The sequence below is a fragment of the Zonotrichia albicollis genome, chromosome 3 (assembly GCF_047830755.1).
Source record: "Zonotrichia albicollis isolate bZonAlb1 chromosome 3, bZonAlb1.hap1, whole genome shotgun sequence".
In the NCBI taxonomy this organism is placed as follows: Eukaryota; Metazoa; Chordata; class Aves; order Passeriformes; family Passerellidae; genus Zonotrichia; species Zonotrichia albicollis.
Window position 1 is genome coordinate 43439734 of NC_133821.1, and position 20029 is coordinate 43459762.

The window sequence follows — 20029 nt, forward strand, 5'->3', positions numbered from 1 at the left end:
CATCTTTAAAAAAAAAAAAAGAGTCTGACAATACAATTCAATATATTTTTGTAATATTATCTGCTTTGAGCCCTGCTTCTCTCTTTTTTTTTTCTACAGTATTTTTCAGCATTCTAAATTACGAGCCTAGATGATCTAGAGAATTGTTTTACTTCATACTTGTCAACTAAAAGCATAAAATAGTAACCCAAATTATTTCTTCTCTAGAGCAAACCTGATCCAGAATTCATATTCCTACCAAAGCTCTTACTATTCCCTTAAAGGAGGAAAAGCCTCATCTTCAGCCAGGGGATTCTGACACAAATAGACATTAGTGAAGCTTTCACCCATATATTTTCCAGCCTGCTGTACATTCTCTTTCATTGCTTCCTTCCTGTCAAAACCCAGTAGGGCCAAAAGTGGTCATCACAGCGGCCAAGCCCAGCTGCTACACCCCCCTGCTGAAGAGCAGGCTGATAATGTTCTCTTCAGCATGTTAGACATGAGCTATTAGAAGCCCAGGAATAGAGCCAGGCTCAGCTTTCCTACATGATCTATTTGTTTAACCTGGTGGGCCAGCTGTGGAAGTGAGGACATATTCTAATACTCAGTGGTGACATCTGAAACAAAGGGGAAGCTCCTATGTAAACTTTTAATTAAACCCTATTTGCAGGTGTTGTTGTGGCATGCAAATATTGTTATCTTATTAGAAATTATATGCTATAGGTACTTTAAAAGTATGTGGAAAAATTGAGAGTGTCTTTAGTAAAAGAGAATTTAAATGTTACCCAATAGATATAAAATTTAAGAAAAAATGAGTGATACAAAGCCACCTGGGTCAAGGGGTTCATGGTAAAATGTGGACATTTGCTCCTTAGGTGTCCAGTTCCAAACTGTGCAAAGGATATTAACTTCTAGTTACCATCTGTTAACATCAGTTGGATGAGTTTGTTCTGCCTGTAACATGGGCAAGTGCTTATCTTACTAACCTAGAAGTGGTGTAGATCTGCTCTGCCTGAGCAAATGACAGTCTTGTCCTTTTTGTGGCAACAGAAGTATGATAGGGGTTCCAGAGGGTGGGAAATTCCATGGAAACTTTTTTACTATGCCCTGAACTGTCTCTCTGTGTCATGTTAGAAGTCAGGACTTCCACTGTGACAGAAAGGAGGAGGCTTATTCACCATCTTTAGTTCCTACTCACTGTTACAGGGTGGCTTCTTGGTCTGTGTAGTTTTCCCCTTATGCTTTTTTTTATCTTTTATTAACATGAAAAGGTGCATCAAGTGTTTTGATTTTGAAGCCAGGTGGGAGAATGCAGTTCAATTAAAGGATAGGTTATCTCTGTAGATATTCCTATTTAAATTTTGGGAGCATGTGGAGGCTTCTCTGAGATGCTCATCACTTAAGGTTGTTTCAAGGCACTGATGTATGGGTCAAGATCTTAATTAAACAGTAATTTAGGACACTAGTGAAACATCAGGGTTTAATTTACTATTTGTCTGCCTTTCTAAATACATAGACTAATTTTTTTTACCTCAAAATTTACTGTGTGATTTTATCAGTGCTGTAAACCACAGTGAAGTTTCTCATGTGAGTAATAATTTCATTGTTGGTCTCAACATCCTAGTTGTTCACGGAGCTGATTCAAGATACAAAGAGGTAGTGAACATAATTTTTTCTGCCTTAATGAAAATAACATCACTTCTGCTATGAAAAGGGAAGGCAGAAAGGTAGCAGAGTTGAGGTGGAAAGAAAGCAGAGGAGATCTGTCCTACCATGCCCATGAGGGGCGTGGGGAGTGACAGCAGTTGGGCTAGTTGTGGCTGCAGAAACAAGCTCAGTGTGAGCACCAGCCATACACCTTAACTCTTTGATGGCAGCAAGTCTGGCACCAGGATCATCATAGAGGTAAAGCAGGCCTGATCACTGACTTGCATTCAGCAGGAGATGACCTCAGGTAGTGCCTGATCTATCTGTGTCAGGAACTAAGTGTGATCATAGTGATCACCCTTCAGCTGCATCTCTGCAGCATGGCAGAGGTCTCCAGTGTGGTCTTTGGTTTTCCCACTCAGAACCAGGAACCACCCCTGATCATTAGGCAAATGAGCAATGCAGGAGCAACCTTAGAAACTCATAGTTTGACACTCTTGGCCTGACAGGACAAATGCATTTTAAGGGCAGTTTGCTGCACAATGACGTGTGCTGGTTGTGCTGGGCTTTGGTCACTCTGGGGGACAGCAGGAGCCAGGCCTAGCACCCCCTCACCCACAGAGATGTGGCCCTGGTGCTGGTGGCCCCCTGTGTGGCTGATGCCCCAGCCCTTGCCCTGGGGTGCCTGGGGGTCGCAGCACCCACTGCTGGGGTGATGGGCTGGCCTGTGTTACCATGGCAACTGGCAGATGGGGGCTTCAGCAGGGGCAGCGGGGAGGCAGCCGCGGCAGCACGCTGGCCGAGCTGCTCAACAACAGCCCTTTCAGCACTGACAGCTCCGCTCTGGCTGGCCAGAAGTAGTTATCAGATTACTTGTATTAAAACCTAATTAAGATGTGTGCCAGTAAATGCAGCATGATTATTGGATTTGGTGATTTAACTGCTGCAGGTTGCTGCAATCCAATCACGCCATTTCAGCAAATCCAGCTCTGTGGAGTAAAGTGAAAACGTTTTACATCAGTAACCTGACTATGCTGAAAGAGTAAATAACCTTTTAATGCCTCTACTATGTCAAGGACTGACTGATACCCACTGCAGGGTGACTGGGTACTGCCCACAGATCCTTGCATATTAATTTCCTTCAAATCAACATTAAAACCCAGAGGGGGGCTGACAGTTTATGTCAGCTTTTACCTTCATTGTGGATTGCCTGTGGATTAATGGGTCTGAGTCTCCCAGGACAGGGAGCTTGCAGCCTGAGTCCTGCGGGTGCTCCTGCTTTAGCTATGTGTTGTTATAGAAAAGAAAGCAGCTTTTGTTTTTATCTGTAGGCCACACATAAGGGGAAGTGTAACATGGTGGGTGCTAGTACAACTTAAGAGTGTTGGATGCAACAGAAGTTTATTCTGCAGGTGGAATTCACCTTGATGCCAAAGCTGTCCTTTGTGTTTGATATTTCACGTCATTTCTGCAGGGTCTTGCAGTGATTGTCTAGCTGTACCTGTCAAAGTGTAACAAAACCCTATCTATCACTTTTCCCTTCTTTTCTGGACAGCCTGGGGTATAGCCTAGTCTCAGATGCAAATTTCACTGCCATGTGAAGTCTTCTGCATGTTGTAATTGCACAAAAAAGCAGAGTAGTTTGGAGCCCTTCTAACATAAAGCTGCCTATGAGTTCCAGGTACTGAGAATCATAGCAAAACATTTACCTTGAAACTTTCACTGCGGCTTGTGATGCCTTGGTTGTGTTCTCTTTCTGTGGAACCACTCATCTCATGGAACTGTCTCCTGCCTCCATATAGAAATTGGGATTGGTTTGAAGTGGTTAATGGGAAATTATGTGAAGGATATTGTTATTACTACTGACTGGGAGCTTTCTCCTTAGTGCCAGGCTGTCCTGTGGATAGTTCAAACATGGTACCATGGTTCATGAGCTACATTTTCACCTTGTGCCTTGAAGTAATGTGACAGAGCATGGTGTCAGACCCTGTCCTCCAACACGGCCAGGCCAAGGGGGAGCAGCTGCATGCCATCCCAACTGGACAGATCTTGACACTTTGGTGGAAAAATGACCTCATTTAGGCAGGAGGGACACAGTGGTCACTAGATACTCAGGACACAGTACGTTTGCCTGGTAGGTGCTGTTGCCAAAGTGAACGTGGCGACCGTGCAACCTCCCTCACTCGTATTAGCAAAATGTGCAGAAGGTTCTGTCACCCAGTTGTAAAAATGATGGCAGGCATCGATGTGCAGTTGTAACATATGGGAAGTACAGTGAATGTGGGTGGAGCTGTTCATTTCTCATCTTGAATCATTTACGAGATCAGCAGGCAGGCCAGATACAATGCATATGGGAATGTGTGGCTGTGCTGCACATGTCACACGTAATAGCAGATACTGTGAGAGGGCCCAGAGCCTGTCCTCAGGAGCTAAACGCAGCAGAGCAGGCTGGGAGTCCCAGTGTGTGGACCAAGGGCCAGCTTGGCAGCAGTTTTGGGAGAGCAGACTGGCAGACAGAATTTGGGAATTCACAGATCCAGATCTGCATTGACTAGAACTGCACCCTTTTCATCCATTGTGGCCCAGAGTTGTAGATCAGTACGTTATTAAACCTGCAGTCAAGCACTGGAGATACAGATGATAAGGTTGTGGCCTGCTGGTCAAACCCAGCTCACTGCCTGTGTCATCTTTCTCCCTCTGCTCAAGGAGACAGTCTAAATATAACAATGGGTGGTGAAGTTACAAGCAGAAAAGTGTAATTGATTATTTCCATAATTAAAGACTTTTCCATTCACAGCAGTTTATTTGAAAGGACATAGAGCTTCACTATAGAGCACACTAGGCCTTGTGTCCAGTAATATTTTTGAAATTTGCATGGGCTACCTGTGATTATCTACTAAAAAATATTGTTCTGATGTAAAATTCACATTAGTTGGAAATTGCTTCTGACTGGATGCCAGGAGTAATAAACAGTCACTGGAGAAATAACAAGTGATACCTGCTTTTGTGATTAAAGAAATAAATGTGCAGTTGACCTGTCTTACCGCACTGTTGTCCCAACTCAGGCACATGTTCTTTCAGTGTAAGCAGAAAGCCTCTGCATGTTTCTTCTGATACCTGCCAGCTTTTCCCCTCTGTTTTGCAGCCCCTGATGAGGAGGGACTTTGGAATGATGGACTCTTTACATCTTTCCCCAGGAATCCCTGTTAGACTGTTAAAGGATCTATGCTGACATGCTTAATTAACACTAAGCTTACTTGAAATAAGTGCTATGTTCTGTAATGAGTTTTGGACATTGACCAGCTTGCAAAGAGCAGTGGATAGAAAACAGAAGTTTTTGTCATTTCAGGTCCAGTTTGTCAGGGAATTTGGGCATTTGGTTTTATAATCTGGGCTACTGCATGTGTTTCAAGAAGACAGTTACAGAAGCAGATACAGAGTGTGCAGCTTGCTTAGCTACAGGTGTTGGGATACACTCCTGCAATCTTTACTGATATCACAGCAAAGCAAATTTGCTGTCATGTCCTCATAAAGCTTCTAAATTAAAAGTGCAGACCTTTAAAGTGCTAATTTAAAGTGTGAAAATACATTTAAAGCCCATCCTAGGAGTAATACTTTAGTCTCAGCCCAACCACCAGCCTGATCTGCCACCACCAGTGCAAAGATCAAAGCTTTTTCCATGAACTCCAACTTCAGATGCTGTGCAACCCTTTTATCTATTTCTTTTCCAGGTTAAAGCAGCTTGACAAGCACTGCCAGGCCACTGCCCAGCAGTTAGTGGAGTTGCTCAACAAACAGAATCAGCTCTTCAAAGAGAAGCACCTGCTTACAGAAGAGGTGCAGTTTCTGAGAACACAGGTACTGTGCCAAAAGAAAAGAAAGTCTAAGGGGAACACTCTGCAGGTTTAGCAGAGAAATCTGCCAGCAGTCTGATTTCAACTGCTGGATTTTGTTGCTGTTGTTCTTTTAAATACAGCATTACCTTATAAAAAATAAAATAAAAATTCACACAATTGGAAAGGTAGCTGAACCTGACTCTCACTTAAATCAAAACTAAATGAAAAAAAGTGTTTTGAAGTGACAATAAAAAAGCAGAAGTTATTCTCAATGACAGTTCTTAACTTCTTAACTGAAGGTTTTTGTGTTGCTTTTTCAGAGAAAAGGGAAATCTGTTCTTTAACATCATTAATGTTTAAATAGTTACTTGACATTGATAATTGCTTAGAGGTTTTACTGCCATTTGTCAGACTAAAGTCCTTCTATCACTTAATGATTTTTTTCTCTTTATTTTTAAAAGTTTTTTTTTTTTTGCTGCTCAATGACCACTCATGGTAAGACTCTTGGGTTTGTCCTGTGCAGAGCCACTAGTTGAGCTTTGATGATCCCAGTGGGTCTCTTTCAACTCAAGATATTCTGTGATTCATGCACCCAGATGTGAGATGGTAAAGGTACAATCAGTCTTGCCTGAGCAATCATCACATCTCTGCTTCTCCAGCAGTTCTGATTGTTGCTTCCAGTGGTCCCTAGGAAGCTGTGGCTTCTTATGGGCTGTTCTGGCTTTTTTTGTTTTGGCCACTGTTCTTTGGCCAGTAAGTGCTTTGGAAATAAGGGAGAAGACTGCAGGGCTGGGTTTTTTCTTTTTTCTTCTTTCGCTTTTTTTTCAGAAAAAGGAAGAGAACTAACAAGCATAGAATGAGGTTTTCAGTAAAACTATCAGATAATCAAACTCAAGGTTGAATTAGTGTATTTACTTAGTTACAAAGCAAATTACAATGCTTTCTAACTTTCAAAGTTGTGAGTTTGCCCAGGATAGTTGGAGTTTGCTTAACATGGTAACAAAGGACATTCAGTGTAGGAAATTTAGTCTAGTAGCACACCTAACAGTAAACAGAACATGAATTGGCTTAGAACTTTAAAGTACTTAAATCATACTATTTTTGTAGTCTTTTTATCTGTAGAAGTCAGTAAATGTTTAACCTAGGAGAATAAAATCCATACTTTGTTAAGCCCCTAATCATGTCCATGTGTTCAGCTTTACAGGACTTCCTGTTCTAGTAGACAAACTCGGTGGCTTATGGCAGTGTATGGTTATCAGCATGTAGTAACTACTGGCAAATTTTAGGGCAACCATAGTGTTCTCTCTATAAGAGAGGTTCAGGAGGTGGTTGTTCCCAAAATAAATTAAAATTCCTGCTTTCAGAAAAGCACTCTTGGTAATGTGAACAGCCTTTACAAGGTCCACAGGGATTTTGTTATTGATAATCTATTTTATCTGGAAGTGATTGTGTTTTTATGGAGTTGGGCAGAAGTACAAAAATCATACAAAAGAGGAAAAAATCATTCAAATACTAAAATTCCTATCAATACTTGACTGGCAAAAGCTGCCTTCTTTATGTTCATTACAAGTTAATTGTGCTCCAGAGGACACTTTTTAAGTTGAGAACAGTCAGAAAAGAAGAATGATAGAAAAAATTATTACAGAATGAGTCCTAAAAATCTATGTGCAGATATTTAAAGCAATGGTGGTTCTCTGGGAACTGGAATTCAGCCCAAAAGTGCTGCTTGGAATATCAGACAATTGGTTTAAGGAAACTGAAGAACAGTTCACCATAAATGGAAGCTCTTTGCAGAAAGATTGGCTTTAGTTAGTATAGAAATACTGAAACCAAACAACTGCATAGTTAATGTTGATCAAAGGTTAAAGTGACCTCATATTCCACATTTTACTATATTGTCCAACAATACAGTAAAATACAGTTTATAATTAACAAAGTTTTTGGAGGTTCTTTTGTGGGGAGGGGAGGTGGAAGCCTCAGCCATACCTAATCTTTTAAAGATTATGTAAAATACACTAAGCTAAATGTGCTATTGTATCTTGGAACATGAGCCTGTAGTAACTGCAGTTGCATATTTCAGGGAAAAAAATGGGATGCAGATCTCAAACAGGACACAGATGGAATGAAGTAAAAACCTGGATGAATAAAGAGAAATGAGCAGAAGTAGGTATTTTTTTTCTATATCCTATATATAGAGTGGGGGGAGAGGAAAGGAGAGCACGACTAAAACTATTTGCAGATGTGAGTTGAATCTGGCAAACACTTAAAAGACAAAAGGAAGAAGGAAGTGTTTGAAACATTTTTGGATTTGAAACTGTTGAAGCTTTTTGTGCTTTGATTTTTTCTCTTTAAGCACTTAAAAATTTAAGGACAAGCACTCAATAGCAAATACAAGTTTACCTAATAGAATTTATTTTAAAAAATCCTAAATATGTAAGTTGAAGGGAAAGGGGGATGTACAACCCTTAGCTAGGTGGGAACTTCTGGAAGATCTCAGATTTAAGCCAGGTACTTTTTGTCTGGATAGTCACTAGGCATTTGTCTTTTGATTGGAATGCTTAGTTTTGTTGCTTCCAGTATTTTCTGTCTGAGGAAGCTTGAATCATCCCTATCTCTTCAGAAAGGCTGCAAATGGTTTTGTAATAAATCATAACAGCTATTGTCACATTGAAAGAAACATTATCTTGATATTTGTATTTGGAGCAGTGCTGTCATGTTACAGTAGTGCAACATAGCTATAGGTGTTCCTACTGCCTTGTAAGAGTTACTAAACTTTTAAAGTTTAAAGAATTTAAAATTGCATCATTTACTTGAATCTAGCTGACCTACTCAACAAACCTAATAAGCCCTGAGCCTTGATAGGATTTGTTTTCAAAAGTCATATTACTTCCACTGTAGTTTTTTATTTCTAGTGTTACATGTTTTTTAACACATTTCTAGTGTTACATGTATGGGGGGAAGACAGCAGAAAGAAAAAAAAAAGGTCTTTCAATTCAGCTACATTCTGGTGTGTTGAGAGCATGTTTTTCTTGGAAAACTCATTTGATACTGTAAGGAAAATTCAGGGTTTTAAAGGAAAAAAAATAATAAAAGAAGTACCTGATCCTGCTGTAATGCTGCATTCCTTTACAGGCTACATGAGCATATTCAGGACCTTGTAAAGGTAATCAAATTTTAATTATGGGATTTACACCTCTCATTTTGAAAGTTTTTGTAACACTCAGGTTTGGAATGTTTACCTTTGAAAGTCTCTTGTATAGTGGAATTCACCCTAAGGCAGGAGGATACAGGTATTTAATTACCTTTGTACATAGGTATGAAATAGAGAATACTAAATAAATGTGCACAGAAAGCAAACAAACATCTAAACAGAGATTGCTGGAAACCTCAGCACCCCCCACCAGGCATGAGTGTATCTGTGAGAGCTGGGATGCCTCTCTCTTGCAGGATCTGCCTTGGTGTCCATCAGTTTGACAGAAATCAGTATTTGTCCCGGTGGATAATCCCCTCACAGCCCCCGGCTGCCAGAAGGGGTTGCTGGCCAGCTGAGCCAGTGAGAGCACAGACAGGTAGGATTTGGACCTTGAGGATTACTTCCAGCGAGGGCTGTCATCCTGTGCTGCTGCTCTGACTTCCCATGAAGATCTCCTCCTGCAAGCCAGCCTCTCCCTGGCCAGGAACCTGCACCCTCCCTGTGCTCTCTGTATGGCTGAGCCACTAAAGCTCTCTCCTCCCTCCCTGCAGATGTCTGTTGTCACAGTGAGCGTGTCTGTGAGCTGATCACCCTCCTTCTAAAAGGAAGTTAAAGTACTCACCCGCGCCTGTGCTCCCATCCTCACCCCAGTCACTCAGCAGGAGGCACTGTCAGAATTACAGCTGGTCTGGAGCAGGGGTTTTCTTTCCTTTCTTGTGTCAGCAGGAATTTTCAGTGAGACCCCAGTGGTTAATGCAGCAGTGTTCCCAAGTGCTCTGTTTGCTTTTTATTTTTTATTATTTATTACAGAAGGGGGAGCCTTATTTCCAGCAAACAGGTAGGTCATCCATCTCTGCTGTCAAAAGTGATTCAAGCTGATCCTTACATGGCTTTCAACCTCAGGAGACCTGAAGATTGCTTTGGTTATTAGGAGAGAGCTTTTGTTTTAGTGTAGTCTTACTGCATAAAGATGGTGTCTCTGCCAGGTGCTTTTAACAACCAATGACAGTCCACAGATGGAGTTGGTGGATGTTGTGGCTTTTTTTAAGCAGATGAAAATCTTCACTTCTGCTTGGATGGAATTTAATGTGAAGTGATGCAAGTTAAACCATGACAGGAAGGGATAAAGATAGACCTCTGTTTGATGTCTGACTGCCCTGACATGAGGCTTCAAGTATTCAGCTCCTCAGTGTTTGTGCATCTGCAGCTGTGGGAGTCCTGTACGTCCTGTCCCGTGCCTGGCTACTGGACAAAGCTGGGCACCAGCTGAGAAGTTGAGCCTGGCCCTGCTGGGAGTTCCACCTTGGGTTTTACAGCCATGCAATGGAGGATTGAGGCACTGAAGCCACCTGAGTGCTTTCTAATCAAACAGAAAGTCAGTTGTTCTTCCCTCCTCCCATATTGCTGGCAGGAATAAAATAAACCAGTCAGGCATCTGTAGTTCCCCTCCTACAAACCCTTCCAACGTGTACATCTAATACCCAACCAGCCCTTTAAAACAGATGCCACTGAGCTAAGGAGAGAGTGTCCAGAGGAACCTGGGCACTGTGTGCTGCAATGTTCTGTGCACTGAAAAACCAAAATATTCTAGGGAGGAGGAGAAACTAAGACTGGAAAGGCCCTTACCCTGACTGTCCAGTAACTAACTCGTTTACCAATTATCTGAATGTGACAGTTGTGCCCATTTTGTTAGAGAACAGCACACCTTAAATGACAGCTTTAGTACTTGGGCCCTGGGTCAGTGGGGTACAGAGACTCTGACAGGATTGGTGCTTGCTTTGTGAAGAGGTTCAGGCCAGGCTGGAGTCAGATTTGCCCACTTCATCAATCAGGCTGAGGTTCTGCATCTCACAAAGCATTAGCACTGGGAAATTGTGGTGTGGAAGGACAGTCACAGCAGAAATTTCCAGGAATTCAACTTCTTCAGGAGTTGAGGTTTTGGGATCCTTTTAAGCTTCTGCCCGTACTCTAATGCTGAGGGTCACTGCAGCACAGAGTATGTTTCCTCTGGTTGTCACTACCCAGGCACTTGGGTAGTGGAATGGAATTTAAGCCCTAAGGCTTTGCATTGCCACAGTTCCTTGCACTGGTCGCAAACACAACTGTAGCAGTTGATGTTGGTGCACGCATTTTGGGGGGAAAAACCACCATGTTACTGTTTTTCATTCTTTAATGAACTGCAACTTTATGAATTTTCTTTAATTCAGCCTAACCAACCAAGGGGGGAAGGAAAAAAAAACAAAACCCTTCAGTCTTCTAATGCAAAACCAGCCAAAGTAGAAAGTTTATTTTTATTTCTGAGGTCATGTACATCTCTTAAATTCAGTTTTTAGTACTGCAGTGGCTTAATTCGAGGTAGCTCCCCCAGCTCCAATAGTTTGATGTCTTGCTCAATTCAATCCTTAAGTGCTACCGAGGAAGCACAAACAACAGCTATGCAAGAGCTTCAAAACTGCAAATTAGCCTTCCCACCAGAGGTTTCCTACTGGCACCAAGGCAACAGTTTCCTGTTTTGCTACAGCTGCCCACCCCAGACACACGCTGAACACTGCACAGTAAACACCCTCTGGCAAAACCCTGCCATCTTCTTCTTGGAAGGGAGAAGGGACAGGATCTTAGGAGTGCCCCAAAACAAGAGCTCACTTGTTTACTGCTAAACAGGAGCCATGTCAAAAGCTCATGGAGATCCTGTTTTTCAGAAATCAGATATCTCTTGTTCTTGCTACCTGTAAGACTTTTGAGCTTAGAAAGAGGTGAGGACAGCAGGCCCACAGGAAGTGCAGGCTTTGAAACTGTACTTGTTTACTCTGCCTTACTGCAGTTATAACCAGTTTTTATTTCTCTTCTAAGAACTTGCCTGCAGGCTGACATGACACAAATGAGAAACACAGGCACTGCCATACAGACTACCCATCTCTTCCTTTTATCTTTCAGGTCTGCTCTGCACCTGGCTGAAACTTGTCTGAGGCTCACCCAAAGACACCTCTGCAGAAAACAGGCACACTTGCTAGCTAATTTCAGCTGGTTTCTATTTGGTTTTAACTACAGAATCACAAATATTTTGAAGCCTTACCAGCCTACCAAACTTTCTAGGATGACAGCTGAGACTTTTCTGAAAAGACTAGGCTTGCAAGCCAGTTTTAACAGCTATTATGTGGTGTGGATGTCAATAATTTGTACAATGTTTATAAAATGTTTTTATCTATTTTCATAATTGAACATACATGTCTATATTATTTACAGACTGAAATACCAATAAACCTAATAGGTTCTCTAGGTTCCTTGTTCTGTCCTGAATTCAAGGGAAAGCATGTGCAGGGGGAGGAGGGAGAAGGGGGCTGTTTGCAAGTGCTGCACACGTACACTGCCCTCCTTTTTACAAACTCAGTACCAGAAAATACCTGGGAACTTTATTCAACAGGATATTTGTCACTTTCATATAAAAAGTGAGAGCCCCAACAAGTACTTACTAATCAGAAAAGCGTGAGAAGATTGAGAAATATTCCATCTAATGTGGAGGAATTTCCATGGGTCAGGTTCCCCTTTAAAACATTCACTGAGCAAGGCCTTTAAGAGAACAGAGCCCTTGATTATTACAGAGGAGCCATTACAAGAGGTGATGGGCTCCACACTGAAGTGGTGAAACTGGACTTTTGCACCAGCACATAGTCAGGGCACCAGCTGAACTTGGCTTCAAATTATTGAACTGAGAACACTTGGAGGGTACAGGTGGAGGGCATTTTTTTCTGGTTAACTGTGCACTCATGTTTTTCAAGGTTACTTTTCAAATACCCAACTGTTTTAGAAAGAATTTATCTGAGTATTTTGCTATCTAGTGTAGGATAAGCTACACACACAAGAGAAAAGTTTCTACATCTATTGTTTTCAATGTAGTTGGTAAAGGGGGTGAAAAAAGCGCAAAGAACAGTTCCCCAGCAATAAAGCTACTTCAGCCAGCATGAACACGGAAAACATAACAAAAATAAGAGTAACAACACATGCAATAAATTACCATTGGGTGTGGAACACAATCCTTCCTTCCCTTATATTTTAAGAATTATTAGTGGTACAGCCCTAACATCAAAGTGATTTTTCCTCCCTATTTCAATTTCCTGCCATATAAAACTGCCAAACACATCTGAGCGCCTCCCTGAACAGCTTCACAGATACGATACTGAGCATGCTGAGAAAGGCCCCAGGTCTTCAGGGAGAAGAAAGGCTGCTGAAGGAAAGCCCTCTCTAGTCAAACTCAAGATTTTTCACAGTAGTCAGGCTGACAGCTTTTTACGTGTCACTACTTTATAGATGGTTACACAGTTAAGAATATATATTTATAAATGTAGGAAACACAAACTTTATTTTTTATTATTCCACAGCATAAACCTGTGTTTAAATAGGAGACAGCGCCTATAGGCTACGTGTGCAAAGAAACTTGGGCACCTATACCTGACACTTAGGCTTCACTGAGACCCTGGAGCACATCGGGACCCTCAACCTTTCTGGACTTGCCTCACCTACCAGGTGGCTGCTGGTGGCCACATGCAGGGCCCCACTGCCAGTCACCCACGTGCATGTACGAGTCTGGTTTCAACAAAGGGTCCTGGGCTGCCAGTATATATAGCTCAAAGTGGGTTTTTCATACTCAGCCCAGGCATAGGTGCAACTATTGTGTTGCTGGGAGTCTGCAAGGGATAACTTCCCCTGCAGCAGTTACTCTACTTTGTAGCAATTAATAAGTCATTACAGCACCAGGCCTACCTGTCTCATATCCCTCCCCACCTTCCCCTGCATCTACTTAAGCACTAAATGCTTGGTTTTACAAATTTTACAAGTATCAGACCCGATGATCAAATCCAGGTCAGCACAGAGAGTGTGATTCCACAACACAGGATGCAGCCTGACCAGATAGTGCTGTCACTGCTGCAGTTTTGTCCTGGTCACTGACATCCTGATGCCACTGAACTAATGGATGGCTGTCTCCCTGAAGCTCTTTCCTGTTATAAGGTGGGAGAGGAGAAAAAAAGGAGGGAAAAAAGAAAGGAAAAAACCTGAGACCTGGATGAAGCACCTCTATTCCTGAGAAGCATTCACGTCAGAGAACAGAAAACCCGGATGACCCACTGCTTTAGAGACACTCAGCCCTCCAGACTGGCTGCTTCAAACAGCCCTGGACCAGCCCGTGGGCTTCAAAGAGTCCCATTCTACAGTGCCCTGCAAATCCCACCTTTCCTTTCTTCCATCTCCTTGCCCAAACATTGTCTAGCTGTGGGATGTGAGGCCAAGAATTTCATCAGCTGAAAATCACTAAATGGTGGATGTTCTGATAGGAGCATATCTTCAAAAGTATAACCCAAAATTATAAGTGACATACATCTCACAGAGTTAACAGGAATCATCTGTATGGAAACAGCCTCGGTCCACAGCACAGATACATTTTGCTTAGTCATAAAAACTTTTTTTTGACAATACTGTAACTTAATCATTTACAAGCTGAAACTGTTCACCCAGTATCTGAAATATGTCACAGCGAGTTACAGTTATCACTAGGACTTCACAGCAAATAAAACTTGTAACTAAACATGCACAGATCATTATATATACAGTGATAAAAAAATAATGATGTACATTTTCTTGTAAGAAGAAATTAAGTAAATTCTTTGTGCATTTCAGGATTGAAACATCTAACCTATATAAAATTACTTTAAAATATGAAGTAAATATTTAACCCAAAACTTGAGAAATCTTTTGTAATCTGCAATATAGCCTTCTTATTTCCATTTTTCTTTCTCTGACACAGGACAACTTAAGAATTTTATCCTCTAAGATATTTAATAGTAATGTGCAGGTATAAAAAAATACGTCCTCTGTGGCAAGCTTGAACATATATATATATATATTTACAATCCTCCAGAACAAATTAGCATTAAAAAACACAGAAGTAGCAGATTGACATAGTGCTTTATTTAAGCTGTCTGTACGAAGGAAAATAATGTGCATCCCTATCATATACGTGTAAAAATACTAAGGATGTACAGTGTACAAAAACAGTTTCTTGTAGTTATTTCACATCCTTGTGGGTCATATACTTAAGGAAATAAACAGTTTAAGTATGACCAACAGTAATACGGTTTCTTGGGTTCGTAGTCGTGTCTGCTTGATATCCTTAACCATATGACTAGATCTTGCATGGATCTAATGAAAGAACTAGCAAGGTCAAGAAATGTCACAAACTCTAAAGCTACAGGGAGGTAATTCAATTACCAATTTAGAGGTTTTTATTTAAATAAATACTTTACATTTCATGCTTGCCTGTAATGCACTACCAGGAGCAAGATAAGGAAATTCTACTGTAGACAGTACAAACAGTAGCAGCAAAGTGTGTACATTGAGGTGTAATATATAGACCCTGCAGTTAGTAAGGAAAGACCTTACTTTTGTACTCTAGGAGAAGCACATGGCCCCTGCAAGAACAGTCAGCTTTAAGAAGCCACAAGTAAAGATGGAAAAAAAAGGTGAAACAATACTGGAATAAATGTTCTTTAAGCAACGGGAATGTACTGGAAGATGGATTAGTGTGGAAAGCGAAGCTGTGTGCAAAACTGCCAAAATCCAAACAGAATTGACCTATTTCCTCCGAGATGGCTGCAGTACAAGAGGGCATACTGTATGTCATGGAAGTCAGTACAAGCTGGAGTCAAGGTCTGAAATGTACTGTGCTCAAAAGGCTCACCAAGACAACCAGCCACCATCTCCTGTCCAAATTCAAACACAACCGCAGACAGCAAAAGAAGAGCTTCTAAAGTTTCCCTCAGCACTGCTTGTCCATTTCTCTGTCATCTGTTTCTAACACTGGTAAGACAGAATCCCCTGGGCCTGGGCAGCACAAGGTGGCTGCCAACTCTGCATCATAAACTGGATCACTGACGTTTCAGAAGGCAGACACTGCAATGCAAAGTGATGTCTGAAAAGGTTTACAAATAGTTCACTGCCAGGCCCCTCCTGCAAACCACACACTACCTGGCTACGCAATGGAGAGCAAAGCACAGGGCATCACTGCCACGAGGAGCTGCTGGCCAGTGCCACAGCCAGTTGGCCACTGGCTGGAGGGGCCCTGTGCCAAGAAACTTATTGCTATGACAAGCTGAAAACATAGGGGAGAAAACACAGGCATGTAACACAGATTTTGAATCACCATAGTTTCAGTCTGAGTACAAGACCTTTGCAGAGAACTAATTAATGCCCTTCTGTTAAGTACTTGGTTATTTCAGTCACTCGCTCACTGTGGCAGTGTAGACACCTCTACACCGCCAGACCTGCAATGCATTTGCTGCTCTCCTCTCCCTCCGCACAGGGACAACATCTACACGTCTTTAGTGTTACAGGGTGACATACTGAAATCCTATGCAGTTAGAGTATACATCATGATATATTTCTATCTGATTATCCATCCATTACTAAAGATAAAACATTAAACATGAAAAATTGTCTAAATTACTCTGCGTCTTTAGCTGCCTTGCTAAAATGCCCGTCTACCCCTTGACCATCCCAGCACATGCACTGCCAGCAGTGGGCTTCATGCTTGGGCACTCAACTTTCCACATCAAGAGGCTAAGGCATCTGTGTAGGAACATCTCTCAGACTCATCTACTCACTCACACAATGCAACCAGGAATACTCTGCAATATCACAGTCTTTGTGGGAGCTAACAAGAGCTGAACGCAGAGATACTTCCAATGATAATCCCACGGAGTCGGGGGTTCCCGATGTCGCCTGCAAGGCTGCGCGCGCTCTGCCGCTGCGCCTCGTCACGCCCCAGCTCCTAGCACCAAAGGGTTTATTATTAAGATTATCATTGCTGAAGATCAAAGCTAAAGTTTCTGCACATGGTCTGTTAGATACAGATCTTCGGAAATGGAAAGACGTTTCCCTAGTGGAGCGTTTGCTGTGACATTTGAAATTCAGTCAATCAGGTACCACGGTTACACATAACCTCCTGGGTTTTAGGACTCTTTTGGTTGAGGGCAAATCTTCCTTGAGAACGGCTGATCCCAGAAATTTACTATTTTAATTGTTAAAATAAAGTGCTTTTCTTGTAATCACTGTGGTCTAGTTGTTCAAATGCAATTCCTTCATATAGAACAGACATTTTCTCTTGTGCTGCCAGGCTCTTGCATTATGTTTATCCTAAATGGAGCACAAGATGTAGCTTTTTTGTCTGTTCACTTTTAACCTTTTGGCACATGAGGTGGGAAATCCTCACCTCCACTGCCAAACTGTTAAAAGACAGTATTTCATTCACAAAAATCTGGTTCTAAGCAGTATGTACAATTTCAGAGCCTTGTTAAAATTTCCACATGGGAGAAAAGTGCATTATTCCCTTCAGCTTGTACAGTCCTTCCATATATTACAAAATTAACTGCTATTAGCCTGTTCTAAGATGTAGCAGCATTTGCAAACATGACATATACAAACCTTATCTCTAAAAATAAATACTACCGCAGTATAACAAAAAAAAAAATTAAAAAAAAATCGGAGTTAAACACCTGGAGAGGAAGCTAATTCACAAACTCAAAAACAAGTAAGGCAAACACCTGTTTACCTTGGTGCACACATTTTGGTGAAAAGCAATACCATTATGCCTGTCTACATTCTTCAGCCATCAGAGGTGATGCATATCATGAAAGAGAAAAGCATGAAAAAGATGTTATCTGGTGCAAATTATAAAACCCCTTGAACAACTTCAACTGCTGCTTTTATGCCTTCATTTCTTGCATGTATAATGTTCGATTCTCCATGATTGCACATGAACCTGGAAGTTCTAAGTGGCAGGCTGGGTGAGCCCAGCCCTTCTGCTTCTTCTGTAGTATCCAACAGTAATTAAAAAATAATATATATATATATATTTATATATATCAACAATTTAAGTCCTTCTCTCAAACATTTCCCAAACAAATTCCAGCCAGATGTTAATGACAGAGACCTGCTTCAAGTAATGATATGCCTAACAGAAACCTTGCATATGTACATCACCACCTCTACGTTTCCTCATTCTAACCAGCACAAACAGATGCAAGAAAATGTTATCGCCTGGTCTGTTTAGACTAATTACAATTTTGATTCATCTTCTGGAAGAAGATAAGCTGGACCGACACAGCTTTTGTTTAGCCTCCACTGTGAGGAAAAATAGATGACTACTTGTTCACAAAGTGTACAATGCTGAAGTCAAGTCATTTACCTTCAAAGAAACTGTTAGTAACTTCTTGATGTTGCTATTATACTGAGACTGTGGGCAGCAGCAACAGCAGGAGAGCGGAGTAGAGAGAATCTCATATGTCATGCAAAACCAGAACGGATTTTAGGTAGGTTTGGGAAAGAAACTTGTTCAATTTGGAATGGTCTCTGAAAGTGCCCCTGCTATCTTAGTAGTATCTAGTACTGGTGGTGATGTTCAGGAATCATTTTCACTGATAAACCTAAGATGACAGTGAAGCAGCAGTACAAAAGAGTTACTCTCGTCCACTTGCAGAGTAGGAAAATTGGGGGAAATGCGGCCGCCTCTCATTGTCCATGCAGTCCATACCATCCTCGTCATCTGTGTTAAGGAAGAAGTTCAAAACATCAGTACATTTGCAATAAAATTTTATTATTCACCTGATAAGCAGTAGATCTTTTAGGGTTCAATGCTTAGGTTAAAGCAAGACTTCAGTTAAGCTCGTAAGCTAAAGTTAAAGCAAGACTTCAGTTAAGCTCGTAAGCTTACGTTCACACAGCAGGACAATTCTCACTGAAAGGACAGCATGCCCAGAAGTCACCTTTTAGTTCAGGTTGATTGTTTGGTTCATTTTATTCTGACTATCACCTAAGAACTTCAACCACAACTACAACCCCTTGTAGGCTAATCCCAACATGCCAGCGGCCTCTGGCAGTGCAGAAGCCAAGTGCCAATTGAGTCAGCCAGTTTCCATCATTTCTTGAGCTGAGCTCAGGAAATTATATTCTTACTGTAGACATACTTAAATATTCCTCAATTTCAAAGGGAGTTAAAAGGAAAAACAGCTACAAAATGAACAATTCACACAGGTTCTATGTGTTTCAATTATTACCTATTATTTTTAGTAAACTATTTATTTTTACAGTATTTGCTGGGATCAGAAGAAATACAGAATAAGCCAAATTCATAAATATTTTTATTTACATAATTCCTCCAGTGCCAATGGAAAGCAGGCACCAGATGTTACCTAACTCTGAGAATTTGGATATACATTCTCACATGGCTTTTTAACAGTGCTTATTCTTAAAGACTCCTGCTGAGACTGTTATTCTAACAATGTATTTATATGCAGCCTTTCAGAATTTTGTGTTCTTTGCATTTTCATATATTCTACACATAAAAGTTAGAGTTAATCCTGGTCTAATATTGAATCAATGGAACCCAAATTTATCCAAACATTCGTAAAATTTGTTCAAGTTACAAAGATGAACAAATTCTTATCAAGATAGACAGGAGAAGAATATGTTCTTTTTTCACAGCAGAAAGATTTAAAATCACTTAAATTATGGACTGTGAGCAACATGGTTTAGTGGAAAGTGCCCCTGCCCAAGGCAGGAGGATTGGAACCAGATGAACTTTAAGGTCCCTTCTAACTCAAACCACTCTATGTTTCTGTGATTGTGTTCAGACACTAAAATGCAAAATCAAAAAAATACTCTAGATCTATATATGAACAGAAAACTGCAGCTAACCTGGGAGTTCTAAAACATCAGAAAATGAGATTGGTTTATGAAAGGTTAAGCAACCATAACTAAGCCTTTACTTTTGTGATCCTCCTTTCTCAGCCTTCAATACAAAGAAACAAACAAAATCATCAAATATCCCCATTTAGAAAGAAAATCCTTTAAGAACTCAGGAGAAAGATGTTATTTAGTAAGTACCTGTAAAGCCCTGGCTAGGCTGATCAGATCATGATTCTTGTGTGTAATGCAACATGACAAAAACACAAATCATGGTGAAATCACATTCCCTCCCATAAAGAAATTTTGTAAGGTCCAGTGCCATGGTTACATTCACATTAACACCTTCTTTAAGAGCTCTGTTGAAGCATGGGACTTGATAGGACATTTAATTTTCACATAATTGATTTTTTTCAAATCATAGTCCTCAAAGTATTTCAAAATAAGACACTAGCACAGTCCACATGCTTAAAGAAGGGTCCATGTTCCAATTACTTTGCTGAACTGGGACCTTGACTGCCAGCCAGTAACCACTTGAAGCTGGTGTCTTCTTTTATTTAAAAACAAACAAACAAAACCCCAAATCAATAAACAAATGAAAAATTCTCCAAACAGAATCAACACAAGAATGCCCACACCA

The 20029-nt window shown here is 41.0% G+C and overlaps 2 protein-coding genes across 10 annotated transcripts in view; one reads left to right on the forward strand and one right to left on the reverse strand.

Annotated features, from left to right (window-relative positions):
* The window catches only part of SDCCAG8 (SHH signaling and ciliogenesis regulator SDCCAG8), a 106574-nt gene extending 94640 nt beyond the window's left edge, over nt 1-11934 (forward strand). For 5 of the 6 annotated variants that reach the window (XM_026795117.2, XM_014268954.3, XM_074537260.1 and 2 more), the window contains 3 exons: nt 5361-5487; nt 7546-7628; nt 11593-11934. In XM_026795117.2, the coding sequence (XP_026650918.2) occupies nt 5361-5487; nt 7546-7596 (178 nt within the window). In that variant the 3' untranslated portion in view covers nt 7597-7628; nt 11593-11934. Of the gene's footprint in view, nt 1-5360; nt 5488-7545; nt 7629-8597; nt 8629-11592 lie in introns of all 6 variants that reach the window. The other variant, XR_001332890.3, reaches the window with a different exon arrangement.
* The window catches only part of AKT3 (AKT serine/threonine kinase 3), a 151401-nt gene continuing 142284 nt past the window's right edge, over nt 10913-20029 (reverse strand). For all 4 annotated transcript variants that reach the window (XM_074537262.1, XM_074537261.1, XM_074537263.1 and 1 more), the window contains exon 14: nt 10913-18250. In XM_074537262.1, the coding sequence (XP_074393363.1) occupies nt 18165-18250 (86 nt within the window). In that variant the 3' untranslated portion in view covers nt 10913-18164. The remainder of the gene's footprint in view (nt 18251-20029) is intronic.